This window comes from Empidonax traillii, unplaced genomic scaffold (assembly GCF_003031625.1).
Source record: "Empidonax traillii isolate 1590-97213 ecotype Southwest subspecies unplaced genomic scaffold, ASM303162v1 scaffold342:size1861417, whole genome shotgun sequence".
Lineage (NCBI taxonomy): Eukaryota > Metazoa > Chordata > Aves > Passeriformes > Tyrannidae > Empidonax > Empidonax traillii.
The window spans coordinates 1,119,752-1,132,132 of NW_020955535.1; the positions used below are offsets into that span (position 1 = coordinate 1,119,752).

Genomic DNA, 12,381 nt, shown 5'->3' on the forward strand with positions numbered 1-12,381 from the left:
TTTATTATGGATTAAAAACCTCCTGACACCAGGGAGCTTGTCCGTGTGCATTGGATATTACTGGGTGTCTTAGCTTGAACAGAGGTTTTCTTCACTAAATTCCAGTCAAGCTTTCTAGAGCCAAATTTGAAGCCAGGTGTTCTGTTTTCCACAGAGTTGGAATTTGTTCTTATACAAAAGCTGAGAGATTTTGGGGTTTTAGGTTGGAGCTTGTTTATTCCCGTTTGTTGTGCCAGCGGTCGCATCCCGAGGAGATGAGCCAGGATGTGCTCCCTGGCTACCGACTGAGGTGCATCACTAGCCCCTAACCTGGCTCCACTGCAGGATGAGGCCTGAGCACTCATTTCCCCCCTCCACACACTGTTTCTTCCCTGTGCTGTGGGCTGGGATCTGCTGGAGCACTGACTGGCTTTCCCTGGTGCAGAGAGCCCTGGAGGAACAAAGCAGTGCCTTCCTCTTGGGCAGCTGGGATGTTGCCTCTGGAAAAGCTGTGAGATCAGCAGTGAGTCACTCTGGCAGCCCTTAAGGTCAGGGGCCTCTGCTCTGTCATTTGCAAAGCTTTAGTGCAGGGGTTTGATGTGGACAAAGGACTCCAACCTGATGGAACACCGAGATGTTCAGCGATATAAAAAGGAAATGTTTGTTTTCCTTTCTCCTTTCCCGACCAGATCACTTTTTCCGGTCTTTATATTTAAGTCCATTACATCAGCCCTTGGTATTGCAGGAACTGATTCATTACCTTTTTATAGTCTCAAATCTCAAGTAAATGCCACTCTGCACGTGGAGCTCTTCCAGCTGTGTACCTGAGCTGGGGTGCTCTACTGTTTCTAACCAGCTCTTCTAATGGGATTCCCGCTGCTTTTATTCTGTGAGCTCAGCTGTGTCAGGGCTCACATCACCCCAGCTTTCCACTGGGTGGGAAATAGGATGGATTCAGCTTTACAGTTCCAGTGCTCATCAGTGGTTTATGTGGTATAGTCATAAATGAGCAATTTCTTTTCTGAAGTGAGAGATCCCTGAGCTGGGAGAAGCAGTCGGTTGGCAAATGAGTTTTTAAAGAGGCAGCTCAAGGAGAAGTGGGAAATGTTCAGGAGAAGCCTGGAAAATTCCAGAGGTTATAAAACTGTTTCTAGGCCTTGTATCTGTTTAGAGCAGACAAGAAGCGGGTGGAGTTAACCCTCTAGAGGTGCAAGCTCCTGCCTCTGGGTGGGTATTTTAAATATTACAATTAAACACCGCTGCCTTGGTCACATACAGTGAGGTTTGGCATTTATCTAAGCATTAGTGTCCAAGGTTACTGCCATGAATGGCTTTTCCCTTTTAAGTGAGTCTGTGCTGGCCTCTGAGGGGAGCTCACATAGATCAGTACCCTGCCATCTCAGCTTTGGGTGATCTGTAAATATGTGAATTATTATAGAGGAGTTCAACAGGACAGTCACCTTCTGTGTGTTGTCCTGGTCTCTTAACAGGGGAATCTGTCACACAATTGCACAGCTCTTTTGCTTCTGCATCTGTCCCATGTGTGTGACTGGGAGGAGAGGGGGAGAGCGAGTGACAAAGCTAAATTTGGTGTTGCCATTTCCCACTGTACTGGAAACTCAGCTGATGAAGTTTCCATTAAAGTTTCTTCTGGATTTTTTTTTAATTTTTTTTTTTTTGGGGGGGATACTATTTAGTGGACCATTTCAGAGTGTCTAGCCTTCTGTTTTTTAACATTTGGGGTTTTTTTGGGGAGGGAAAAATATTTCACTGTGCACTTGGGTGGAGGGAAAGGAAGGGGTGGAGAGGTACCAGTTTCCCTTATTTTGGTTGTGCTACTGAGGTTCTTCCATTTGGCACAAAACAGCTGCTGGGATGTGTGGATGTTCTGAATGCAGTGTAAGCAATTAGAGCAAAGCCTGTGATATATTTTGAGTGCAGTGCCCTGTACAGCTGGAAATGTTTCAGCTTCTTGTAACATTACAAAGCATCGACATTTTGTCTCTGTAAAGCAGAAAGGGAGCTATTGGCTTGTAATTTGGGATTCCTGAGCTGTAATCAGGTGGCCAGCGGGTTAAAAACCTAATAAGTGTTTTCATTGACTGAGTGTCCTCAAGTAGCAGTGCCTCCTGTACTCAACAAATAATAACACCTCCAACAGCACACTGGAATCCTTGGAATGCTGCAGTGGAGTTTTGCAGGATGCTTCCACCGATTAACCATTCCCAAGTCAGGGGATTTGAAAACACTTGCTGGTGAACCTCAAACCACCCTGGTGTGTAGCCCTTTCCTCGTGAGAACTGGTGGAAGAATGCTGTTGCTCCTGAAGACCTGATGTTGAAGTAGCAATTAAAAGGGTTCTGCTTCCATTCAGGACTTTCTTAGCAGCAGGAGGTTTCCTTTTCCTTCAGAGTTCTGCTGTGCATAGATTATTTTCTTCAGGACCTGAGTGCACAGAATTGCTTGTAGGGGGGGTGGCACTTGTTTTCAGTCAGAACAGTCATCAGGGTTATCCTATTGTCATCATTATTCCCAGATAAAATCCAGGTTCCTAAACTTTTTCAAGTGGCAAAGTGTGGTAGAAATTGCAACTGAAAACTGAGGTCAGGCTGAGATTAAAAGCTGAAACGCACTGAAAGGCAACATCAAACTGTAAATCCACGCAGGTGCTTTGAACTGGAAGGGGATCTTGCAAACTGTCATCATAGTGACAAAGGTCTTTGTATTCAGTGCCAATTATTTTATAACTAATTCCCATTTTACTAGCACACAGAGCTTCCAAATCCAGAACAGTTGGAATGGAGCGTGTCTGCCTGTCTCCAAAGCAAGCAGATGTGCACGTAGACCATTTCACAACACGGTGGCTGTTGGATTATTCTACGTTATTTGAAAGGTTCAGTTTTAACTTGAGAGGTTTTGGCACTTTGCACAGGTGGTTTTACCTCAATCTGTTGCACTGCATGAGAAGTGAAATATTCCTGGCAGTAATCTCCTGCATGAACTCCTGTCTTGGATGGATGAATAGGCTGCATTCAGACAGGAAATCTTCCAAGCTGTGTATTAGTCCTTGCCTTCAGAAGGGGTGGGAGTGTGCAAACAGCTCCCAGCACTGAGGCAGCACAGGGGGCCTATTCTGAGCTGTCCTTGCTTCCTGAAACACCTGTCTGTGGACAGTTAATAGCAGTAATGAAAGGCCCATAAACTCCTCAGCTCTCCACTTAAGTGTTTCAGAGATTACTTCATTTATTTCAGCAGACATTTGCAGTGCCAGGCTGTCAGCTGCTGTTAAGTTGCATTAATGGGCCCCGTGTCCTGATTAGGGAGCTCTGACTGCCCTCTCTCTGTGCATCTGCTGCTTTTTCAATCACATTGTTTCTGTGGTGACATTTACTGCATCTCTTGATACCAGATTTTTGTCTCAAAAGGAAAAAAAACCAAAACAGGTCTGCTTATTCTGTTTGGTCACATCTAAGGCATTAAATTGATGACTCTACTGTCTGTTTTTCTTTGATAATTCCTAAATTCCCCTTCTCCGCCCCCTCTGCACCCCTGAATAGCTGATGGGCTTTTGGGGGATATATATATAACAGCCTAGTACTTAGCCCTGGGCTTTTTCCAAACAGGAATATAGTGAATTTAAATATCTTATTTAAAAGTGCAGTAATACATGACAGAATATTCTGGAATCTAAATGCTATACACTAATAGGGTGTCCTGGATTCATATATATATATATATATATATATATATATATATATATATATCTTTTGACCTATTCAGTTACTTTCTAGACCACTTTTCTTCCTGAAGAGCAAGTATTCTGCAGGAAACCAGTAAAACTGCAAACTGAAGTAAAACCTCAAGGGAGAAGATAACCATATTCAGTTCCTAGTTTCTGTATATATATAGGCTTGCAGGCCAAGGTTTCTCATTTTGTAAAGATTTGGGTTTTTTTGCTACTAACATATACCTGAAATTGATGTTGTGTCACAGCTGTGGGTGTTTGGTTCCTCCAGCAGCCTCTGGAAGACACTTCCTTTAGCTGCATCTCACCCTCTCACCTCACGTGTGGTTTTCTTTGGCCACCACGGCACCCACTGTGCCGAGTCCTCTGATGGATGTGATGCAGCAATATTTCATGCATGGATTTAAAACAAAACAAACCCTGCTTCTGAAACAGCAGCATCATTAAAATTAAATGGAACCACTCGAGTATCTAATAAATTAGAAATTAATTAGCTGGAATAATAGCTTAATTGCCCCTAATATTTTTTTTTTTTCTAAATTATCAGCAAAAAGGCTTTTTTATGTTTGCATGTTACTATTGATAAGTAATTTCCTATAATTTAATTACAGCTTACTGGTGCATCTACGACCTTTCAAGGATTTAGATGTCGAGGAGCACATAAAAGAATTCGCAGCAAAGCTGTTTTTAATCCCCAGCCCGCCACCAGGACCACTCCACTTGGTAATTACTCACCCTGAATTTCATAACCACTTCACCATTTTGTCTTACAAAATATCAAGGTGCTGTTTTCTATAAACTGGGCAACATGCTTGAGTGTCAGGTCAGAGATTGTACCTGTTGATGTGAAACTGGTGTTAATACCCGTGCTTTCAAAATCAGGATCTGAAACACTGGGAGAGCTCGTTCCTTTTTGGCTCGTTTTATTTCCTTAGTGGGACCACCTAAGCTCATTTATTTTGTTCATGCTTTTTCTATTTTCTGTGTGACTTTTGTCAATAGTTTTGGTTTCCCAGTTGTAGCTCCAAAGGTAAATTCAGTTATTTTGTTGTGCTTTACAACAAAGCAAGTTTAATTCTGTTAAAAGGTTTTGTTTATTGGCCAAACACCCCAGGAGAATGAGAGGAGACAAGTCCATATTAATCTTTCAAACCAGTTATTATATTTTTTAATATTTCCCTCTTTTTTATTTCACTTTTCTGTAGTATGCAAGTACCTGTCTTCTCACTCTCAATTAACATTAACGTTTTGCAGTTGGAACTAAAATCCCAAATTAAACATGCTGTGGGAACATTTTCATTGAGGAGTAAATGGAAACCATCTGTTATTACAGGTATTTAATATGAAACCACTTCAGATAATAATTCCTTCACGAGAGGATCCGGACAGTCCAATTATTGACTTGGATCTTCATCTTCCATTGCTTTGTTTCAAGCCAGAGCAGGTGCTGCAGGTAAAACCAACTGATGCTCTAAAATGTTTCAGAGATTGACAGTACTGGTGACTTGTGGTTTAGGAAAAGAATCAAGATGTTTATTTACAAAAAAAAAAACCCTTTATAAACCCAGGAATTCATAATAGCCTTAGTTCTGAGATATGGCACAATAAAATATACTTCTTATGAAGGTGCTTTGTTATTTATAGACCAGATTGGATTAAGGCATATTGCACTTCTTTCCCCTGTGCTTTTGAAACAGGTGCTAAATCTCTTAAGAATATATTTTAAAATTTAAATGCCCAAGCTGATTGATGGCTTTTATTTTGAGTTCTCATTACATGCATTTCATGTGTAATTTCATGTACTTTCTTCATGTGCAAGAAAGGGACCTGGAGGAAGGATTGATAACAGTTGGCACTCTCCTACAAATAAACTGTAAATGGTGTAGAAAGAGGGGAAAATACAAAAAGCTGTTGGCAAAGAATTTTTTTCAGTGCTTCACAGAATCTTACAATAATTTTGGCTTGGGGTGTCCTTTGTAGGTTTCCTGATCCAATTCCCTGCTCAAAGACCACCTGTGGAGTTAAATTAAGTTGTTTAAGGTCATCAGTGTTATTGGTGCCACTTCTCCTAAAAAAACCTCCTCAGTCTTTAAGGTACCTCTTAAAAATCAGAACTTCTGAGGCTGAGTTTCAGAAGCAGATGAAACATTTGTGCACATCCTGTATGTCCCAGATAATCCTTTTTGAAACACTTAACATTTTGGGTCTGTTTTCCAGATTATGACCTGCATTTTGACCGAGCAGAGAATAGTTTTCTTCTCCTCCGACTGGGCTCTGCTGACACTTGTCGCTGAATGCTTTATGTTGTACCTCCACCCTCTGCAGTGGCAGCACACTTTTGTGCCTATCCTGTCTCGCCAGATGCTGGATTTTGTGATGGCTCCAACATCTTTCCTTATGGGATGTCATATTGACCATTTTGATGAAGTCAGCACAGTAAGTTTTAGACTGTTATCACTCCTGCTGTTCACCTGCAGTGCGTTTGTCCCCTTACGTGAGGTTACAAAACATTTATGTACTGAGATTAACATCTGTTAATTTAATGACATTTATTTTTCTTGAAGGTAATTATGTAGTTATCCATACAGTCTTCGAGTTGTGGAAGAAATTTCCATCCTTTTCTGGTTTAACTCCTCGATAAAATCATCAATTGTCTGAGGAGTATGTAAAGGAGAAGTAAATATTTTTTACAATATAAACATGTTTACAGTCATTCTATTTTCTTTTGTTAAAAGGAAACTGAAGACTTAATTCTAATTAATATAGATAATGGAGATATCAGCCATTCAAAAATGGCCGAAGAGGAACTTGAGATTCCGGATGTTCCAGCACAAGCAGCAGAAACTTTCATAAAAAGGTGACAAGATTTTGAAGACATTTTAATCTTAGTGCCTAAATCTTTGCTGATGCTTTTTCTTAGTTTTTTTATTTTCTATTATTTATTATTATTTCATTCATATAAACCCCACTGTATTTTGTAAGGGCAAATGGAAAACTTCAATTAATTAGTATACAAGCAGTCATATTGCATATTACAATTAGTAATCATCACCAGATTTTTTTTTTCCAACACCTGGAATGCTTGTTTCTTTTTTTTTATTATTATTATTATTGATACAGATTATTCTCTGAACTCTACTCTTCTTTGCAAAGGAGACTGAGTGCACTGTGATTTACATGCACTAATGGGGCTCCAGGGATCTTGTGAGCTTGTCAGCACCTGCAAACCAATCTTGCAGTTCTCTGGCTGTGAGATGCACAGGGCCCAAATGACTTTTTTATTTTTTTTAAAAAAGGTATGAAAACAGTGGTTGGAGTTAGGATACAAGTTGATAATTTTCTTCTCTGTGCAGGGTGGAGAGTCTCCAGCTGCATTATGATCTGGAGCTCTGCCACCTCCGAGCCAGCACAGACCTGGTTGAGCTCCAAACTCGCAGGAGGGCTTGGCAGCAGAAACTCAATGTGGAGGTTCAGCAAACCACGCTGCAGTTAATTGTTAATATCTTCAGGTGAGTGGACAGAATATTTTTTATTTTAAGAGCATATGGTACTGGTTAAGACCCTTCCACTGTCACTCAAAATATTTTCCTTTTTGTCTTATTTTAGAGATATTTTGTAGAGCTCTTAGGCTTTATGAGGGAATATGAGAGGGAGGTCCTGTAGCCTGCTGCAGTGTTGACAATTAATATATTTGTGTACATCTACATTGCTGAAACATCTTAGATAAAACTGGTCTAATGTTGAACTTGCCTTTTGTGTGAAGATTCCAGGCAGAGAAGTGCAGTCCTTGGAAAAGCTGAAGGCCCACTAGGGATGCCAGTCAAGGACACAGTCTGGGCCACTCTTGTTAGAGGAACGTGAATTCAAACCAGGGCAGGGTAGAAGAGCTGAAAACAGAATCTGGAGATCAGAACACCTGGATGTGTTTTGACTAATTGAGCAAAAGGATGAGAGACCTGGGGAGTGCAGCCACCTAAGAATGGAGAATGGAGGTGGGAGAGGAGCTGCTCAAGCTCAAGGACAAAGTGTTGGACGTGATTCTTGTGGGTCCTTTCCAACTCCAAATCCATGATTCCATGATAACAGATGCTGGGTATTGGCTGTGTTGGGACTGACACTGTAACAATGATGTGGAGTAGGTTTTGTTCTTCTTTTCTAAATGCTAATTTTCCTTGCTCTTAACCTAATTAATATGTTGATACCCACAACTTCCTTATCTTATCAGTCTGAGTAATGGTTGTAAATCCTACTGTTACTTGTTTATATCTGGGGAGAGAATGGAAGTGTGGTGGGTGATTCCTACAAAAAGGTGCAGAAAATGGATGGCTGGTCTGCATATGCTTCCTTTCTTTTTGCATAGTCACATACTCAACCAGGACAGGGAAACTGCCTGCCTGGTATTCCTAAAGAATCTGATTACACAGACAAAGTTCTGCTGTGCAGAGTAAGCATCCCCAGCTATTCCTTGCCTCCTCTTGCTGGAGATGGTGCTGCCCTTTGGATCAGCTACCAAAGTGCTCACATGAATCATCCCTGACACCTTCAGTCAGAAGGTGCTGGGTTAGGTGACTGAGAGCAAATATCAGGTGTGTGTTAGTGGATCAGCTTAGGAAGTGTTCCTGCAAGTGGCTGGGCCCTCCAGGAAGGACAGTAACTGCTGGATGTGGGGAATGGAACAGCCTTTACAGACAGCTGGATGTGGAAACTAAAATGCATTTTTACAACCTGGCGTGTTTCTGCTGGGGGATTTGGTGGATTTCAGTGTTTGGCAACAATAATTCCAGACAAAGATGAAGAGAAATGCGCTTTGCTCATAACAAACCTGAACTCTTTAATACACTAAACATTTGGCTGCAAAAAAAAATGAACAGATGCTGTGCTCTCTTAAGAGATAATACATGTCACAAGGGGCTTGATTCTCCTCTTGCTTTCTTCTTGCTTTCCTTCAAACTTTCTTTCTTTGTTCTTTTTTTCAGCCTTGTTTCTTCTATCTTCTAATTCTGCCAGCGTCCAGGAGCAAAGGAAAGTAAATCTCTGATGCAGTTGTGCTGCCAGTTGTTCTGTCTTCAGCAGTGATTTTGTGTGCATGGAGGCTCCATATTTAAAGCAAACAGTGCTAAATGATGTAGAATTATATAGAACTATGTACTTTAATTAACCATCTTTTTTCCTGGGCCCCTGTGGCCTGATAAACTGCTAATAAGAGATAATAATAAGAGCCCTGTATTTCATGTGCCTGTTACAGATGCAGCGTGGTGGGACAGTGTGAGGTCAGGTCACACCTTTCAAATGATCTGGGATGGGTACACTTGTCCTTTTTGTGCTCCAGTGGGTGGTGTGGGATTCAGGAACTGTGTAGGTAAAACTAATTCCAGGATTGGAGCTTAGGTCATGATCTATGGAGTCTCCTTCATGGTCCCCTAAATCCCCCAGAATCTAAGTGAATTTGCTGATTTGAGGTGGCAGTGGCAGCAGGTGGCCTGCCTGACTTCTTGTAAGAATTTGCATTCTTTTGCTATGATTCAGTAACTCAGGCTTGTTCATTAAAGCTGAGTTTGCCTTCTGATACTGCAGCAGATTTTTGTTCTGCCTGATGATACTGCAGCAGATTTCTGGTAGTACCAGTGGGCTGCTGCTGCTGCAAAAGTACGACTTGCTTACAAATCTCCAAGCAGATTTATCTGTTTATTTATTTTTTTGTCTCCAGGGAGGTAAAAGACCATCTAAATTATGAACACAGAGTGTTTAACAGTGAAGAATTTCTGAAAACAAGGGCAATCAGAGACCAGCCATTTTACAAAAAGGTAAATCCAGTGTCGTGGTTCCCTGTGATTAATAAATCTGTATTTTAGGATTAGTGCCAAATATTGGTAGAATGCCCACAGTCTGGTCTGTGTGGTGTTGTTGAACCACCAGCTTTCACAGAATGCTTTACCAAATTTATTTGCTACGAACAGATGAAATAGTAGACACTGCTTTGGAGAGCAAGGTACTAAGTAATGCCAGAGCAAATGAAATAATTCCTCAGGGGTGAGATTATCCAATGGCAGATGGTCAGTAAAGCTACATCTAAACTGTATTTTAAGCACAGACACTTGTCCAGGCTGGGCCAAATTCCATTCACAGACATGAATTTTCAGCAAATCTGTGCTTTATTAAGTAGCTTCTTACTGTAACCAACAGCAAGATGTGGTGCTGTAATTTCAGCTTCTCAAAAAATAAAATATTAGTGGTTTTCCTTTTTTTTGGTGATTCTGTAGCTTATTTAACAAACCAGTGGGTCAAAGGAAAAATTTAACAAGGAATCTAAGGAAATGCATCTGCCATTTTATATTTGCTTTTAATTACGTTCTGTGGCTGTGTGGGAAAGCTACAGAGGTCTCCTTTGCTCTCCTTTGGCTCTCTGGAGTAACTGTTTTATTCCTGGCAAAAAGATCTGATCATTAACATCAACTGGTTGTGGTTCATAACACCTTTGTTTCCTGCTTGAAACATACCTTAAAAATATCTGAACATACGTTTAAATGAGGTGTCAGTGTGTAAAGGAAATTTTAATTAAGTGGTAGTTGCCAAACTTGGCAGAATATCTGCTAGTTTAAAGGTTACAACCTGATGAATCCTAAATGGGAAATAATGTTTGTTGGTAAAGCTTCCAGCACTAGCAAACATTCTCAAAAACAAACAAATAAAAAAGAGAAGTTAAAAAAAAAAAGAACCTATTAATGTGTCCTCAGGAGAGAAATTAATTGGAAGTGTTCTGACCAGGATTTCAACTGAATAGAAGTAATTAAAATATTTTCAGCAGCAATTTCTAATGATGTAAATGAAATGGTGGCGATTTTATGAACTGAAATTTAGAATTAATTTAAAACTGAAATGTTCATACTTGAGAAGAGCTTTGAGTGGTTGACTCACTCAAATACTAAAGTGGCAGGTTTGCTTTCATGTAAATCTTAGAAAATAACACAATGTGGAGTAGTTACGAGTGGTATCTGGAATTATATGAAGAGAACTCAAAAAAAAAAAAAAAAAACAACATTAGAAAGGACTAAAATTTGGCATCTCCTGTACATACAATTGCCAGCAAAACCTGCCATCTACTGGAGAAATACTGAAAATCAGGAATCTTAATCCTTTGGAGGTGCTGTTTCACACAGTACATTGTAAATGGATTGGTAAGAGGCATTTGAACATTTATAAAACACACATGTATTGCCTCAAATCCCAGCTTTTACCTTGTTTTACTGTGCAGAGGTGGAAGATGGTGGCTTTTCCCCCTTTTTAAGTCATACATGGCATTTTTTTTAATGGTGTTCTCTGTCCTAAAAGTAGCAGTTTGACCTTTTAGGAATTATTTCTGGATGACACCACGATAATCACCTGAGCAGGGAAAAAATTTCTGGGATTACCAGGAGAGAAGATGACTCCCTTGTCTTTTCAGTGTGATGGCATAATGTTAATTCAGAGTGCCCCAAACTTATTTTTCCACACTACAGACAATATTATCAGCACTTCCTTTAGGCAGAAAAGATACTGTTCTTGTAGCTGTGTTTTGCTCAGTATTTCTCTTTTTTGTCTGGTTTCATCTGTTGGGGGGCAGTCTGAGATTACTGTTTACCACTGAGCAAATATCACCAAAGCCTGGAAGGTGAATGGAAACTGAGGGAGTTTTCTGCTGAAGCTTTCCAGTCTTTCCATGGTTTTGATTTGCTAAATTGGAAGTTCTCAGCTCTGCATATGTGAAGGTAGTAAAAATGAGCAAAACGTGCGAATAAAAAAGTAATTTATGAATTTTTTTGTGTGTCTCACAGGTTTTAGAGACCTACATGTTTCACTCTTTCCTGAAGGCTCGTCTGAACAGGAAGATGGATGCCTTTGCTCGACTCGAGCTGAGCACCCAGTCTGAAGAGGACAGGTAGAGGTTTCTCATTCCTTACTCTGGTTTCCAATCTTCTGTTGGTATCAGTGACAGGAGTCCTTTTGACTACTGGTATGAGATGAGGTCATCCAGAAATAAAATTATGACTAACTCACAACTCATTTAATTAAGACTGTTGTGAGAGGGGTGACGCGAACAACCGGCTGTGAGTACTAACCCCAGTTCTGTATTCTTTTCTCCTGTCTCAGGTTTGATTTGGTGTTTCCTGCCCCCAGAAGGCTGACGATGGAGAAGATGGCTTCCAAACGCCTCACCCCGGAGCAGAAGATCAGCCGGCGCATGGTGATGAGCCTGCCCAACCTGCAGGACATCAAACTGCCCGAGGGCCCCACCAGGAACTCCTCGCTCAGAAGAACAGGAACGGGTGTTGTTGGTAAGGGAAGAATGTGTTGGGCAAATACAGTGGCTTTTTTTTTTTTTTTTTGGTCATCTTTTTGAGTGACATCACAGGAAAAAAAAAATTGGCAGAAATGGTGTCATTGGAGGAAATGGTGAGGTGGCTGGTGTTGAGCTGGGGCCTGTCAGTGCTTGTGAAATCAGTCTGGAGCCTGCTGTAAGTTCTGCTGGACCACAAAAGACTCACTGGTCCCAGTGGGATTGATACTGGAGAACGGATTCCTGAGTCAGTAACCATGCACTGTCCTCACCCACCTTGCGTGCCATTCTCCACTGCCTTTAATTTAATCACAACCTTATCACTGTTCAGATTAAACTGAAC

General features: G+C 40.8%; 1 protein-coding gene across 1 annotated transcript in view; it reads left to right on the forward strand.

The window, feature by feature from the left end:
• Nucleotides 1-12,381, forward strand: part of DENND3 (DENN domain containing 3) — a 30,113-nt gene that overhangs the window by 7,759 nt on the left and 9,973 nt on the right. The window contains exons 5-12 of the mRNA XM_027892238.1: nucleotides 4,336-4,447; nucleotides 5,058-5,177; nucleotides 5,942-6,160; nucleotides 6,460-6,581; nucleotides 7,078-7,233; nucleotides 9,432-9,528; nucleotides 11,536-11,639; nucleotides 11,852-12,036. Of these exons, the coding sequence (XP_027748039.1) occupies nucleotides 4,336-4,447; nucleotides 5,058-5,177; nucleotides 5,942-6,160; nucleotides 6,460-6,581; nucleotides 7,078-7,233; nucleotides 9,432-9,528; nucleotides 11,536-11,639; nucleotides 11,852-12,036 (1,115 nt within the window). The remainder of the gene's footprint in view (nucleotides 1-4,335; nucleotides 4,448-5,057; nucleotides 5,178-5,941; nucleotides 6,161-6,459; nucleotides 6,582-7,077; nucleotides 7,234-9,431; nucleotides 9,529-11,535; nucleotides 11,640-11,851; nucleotides 12,037-12,381) is intronic.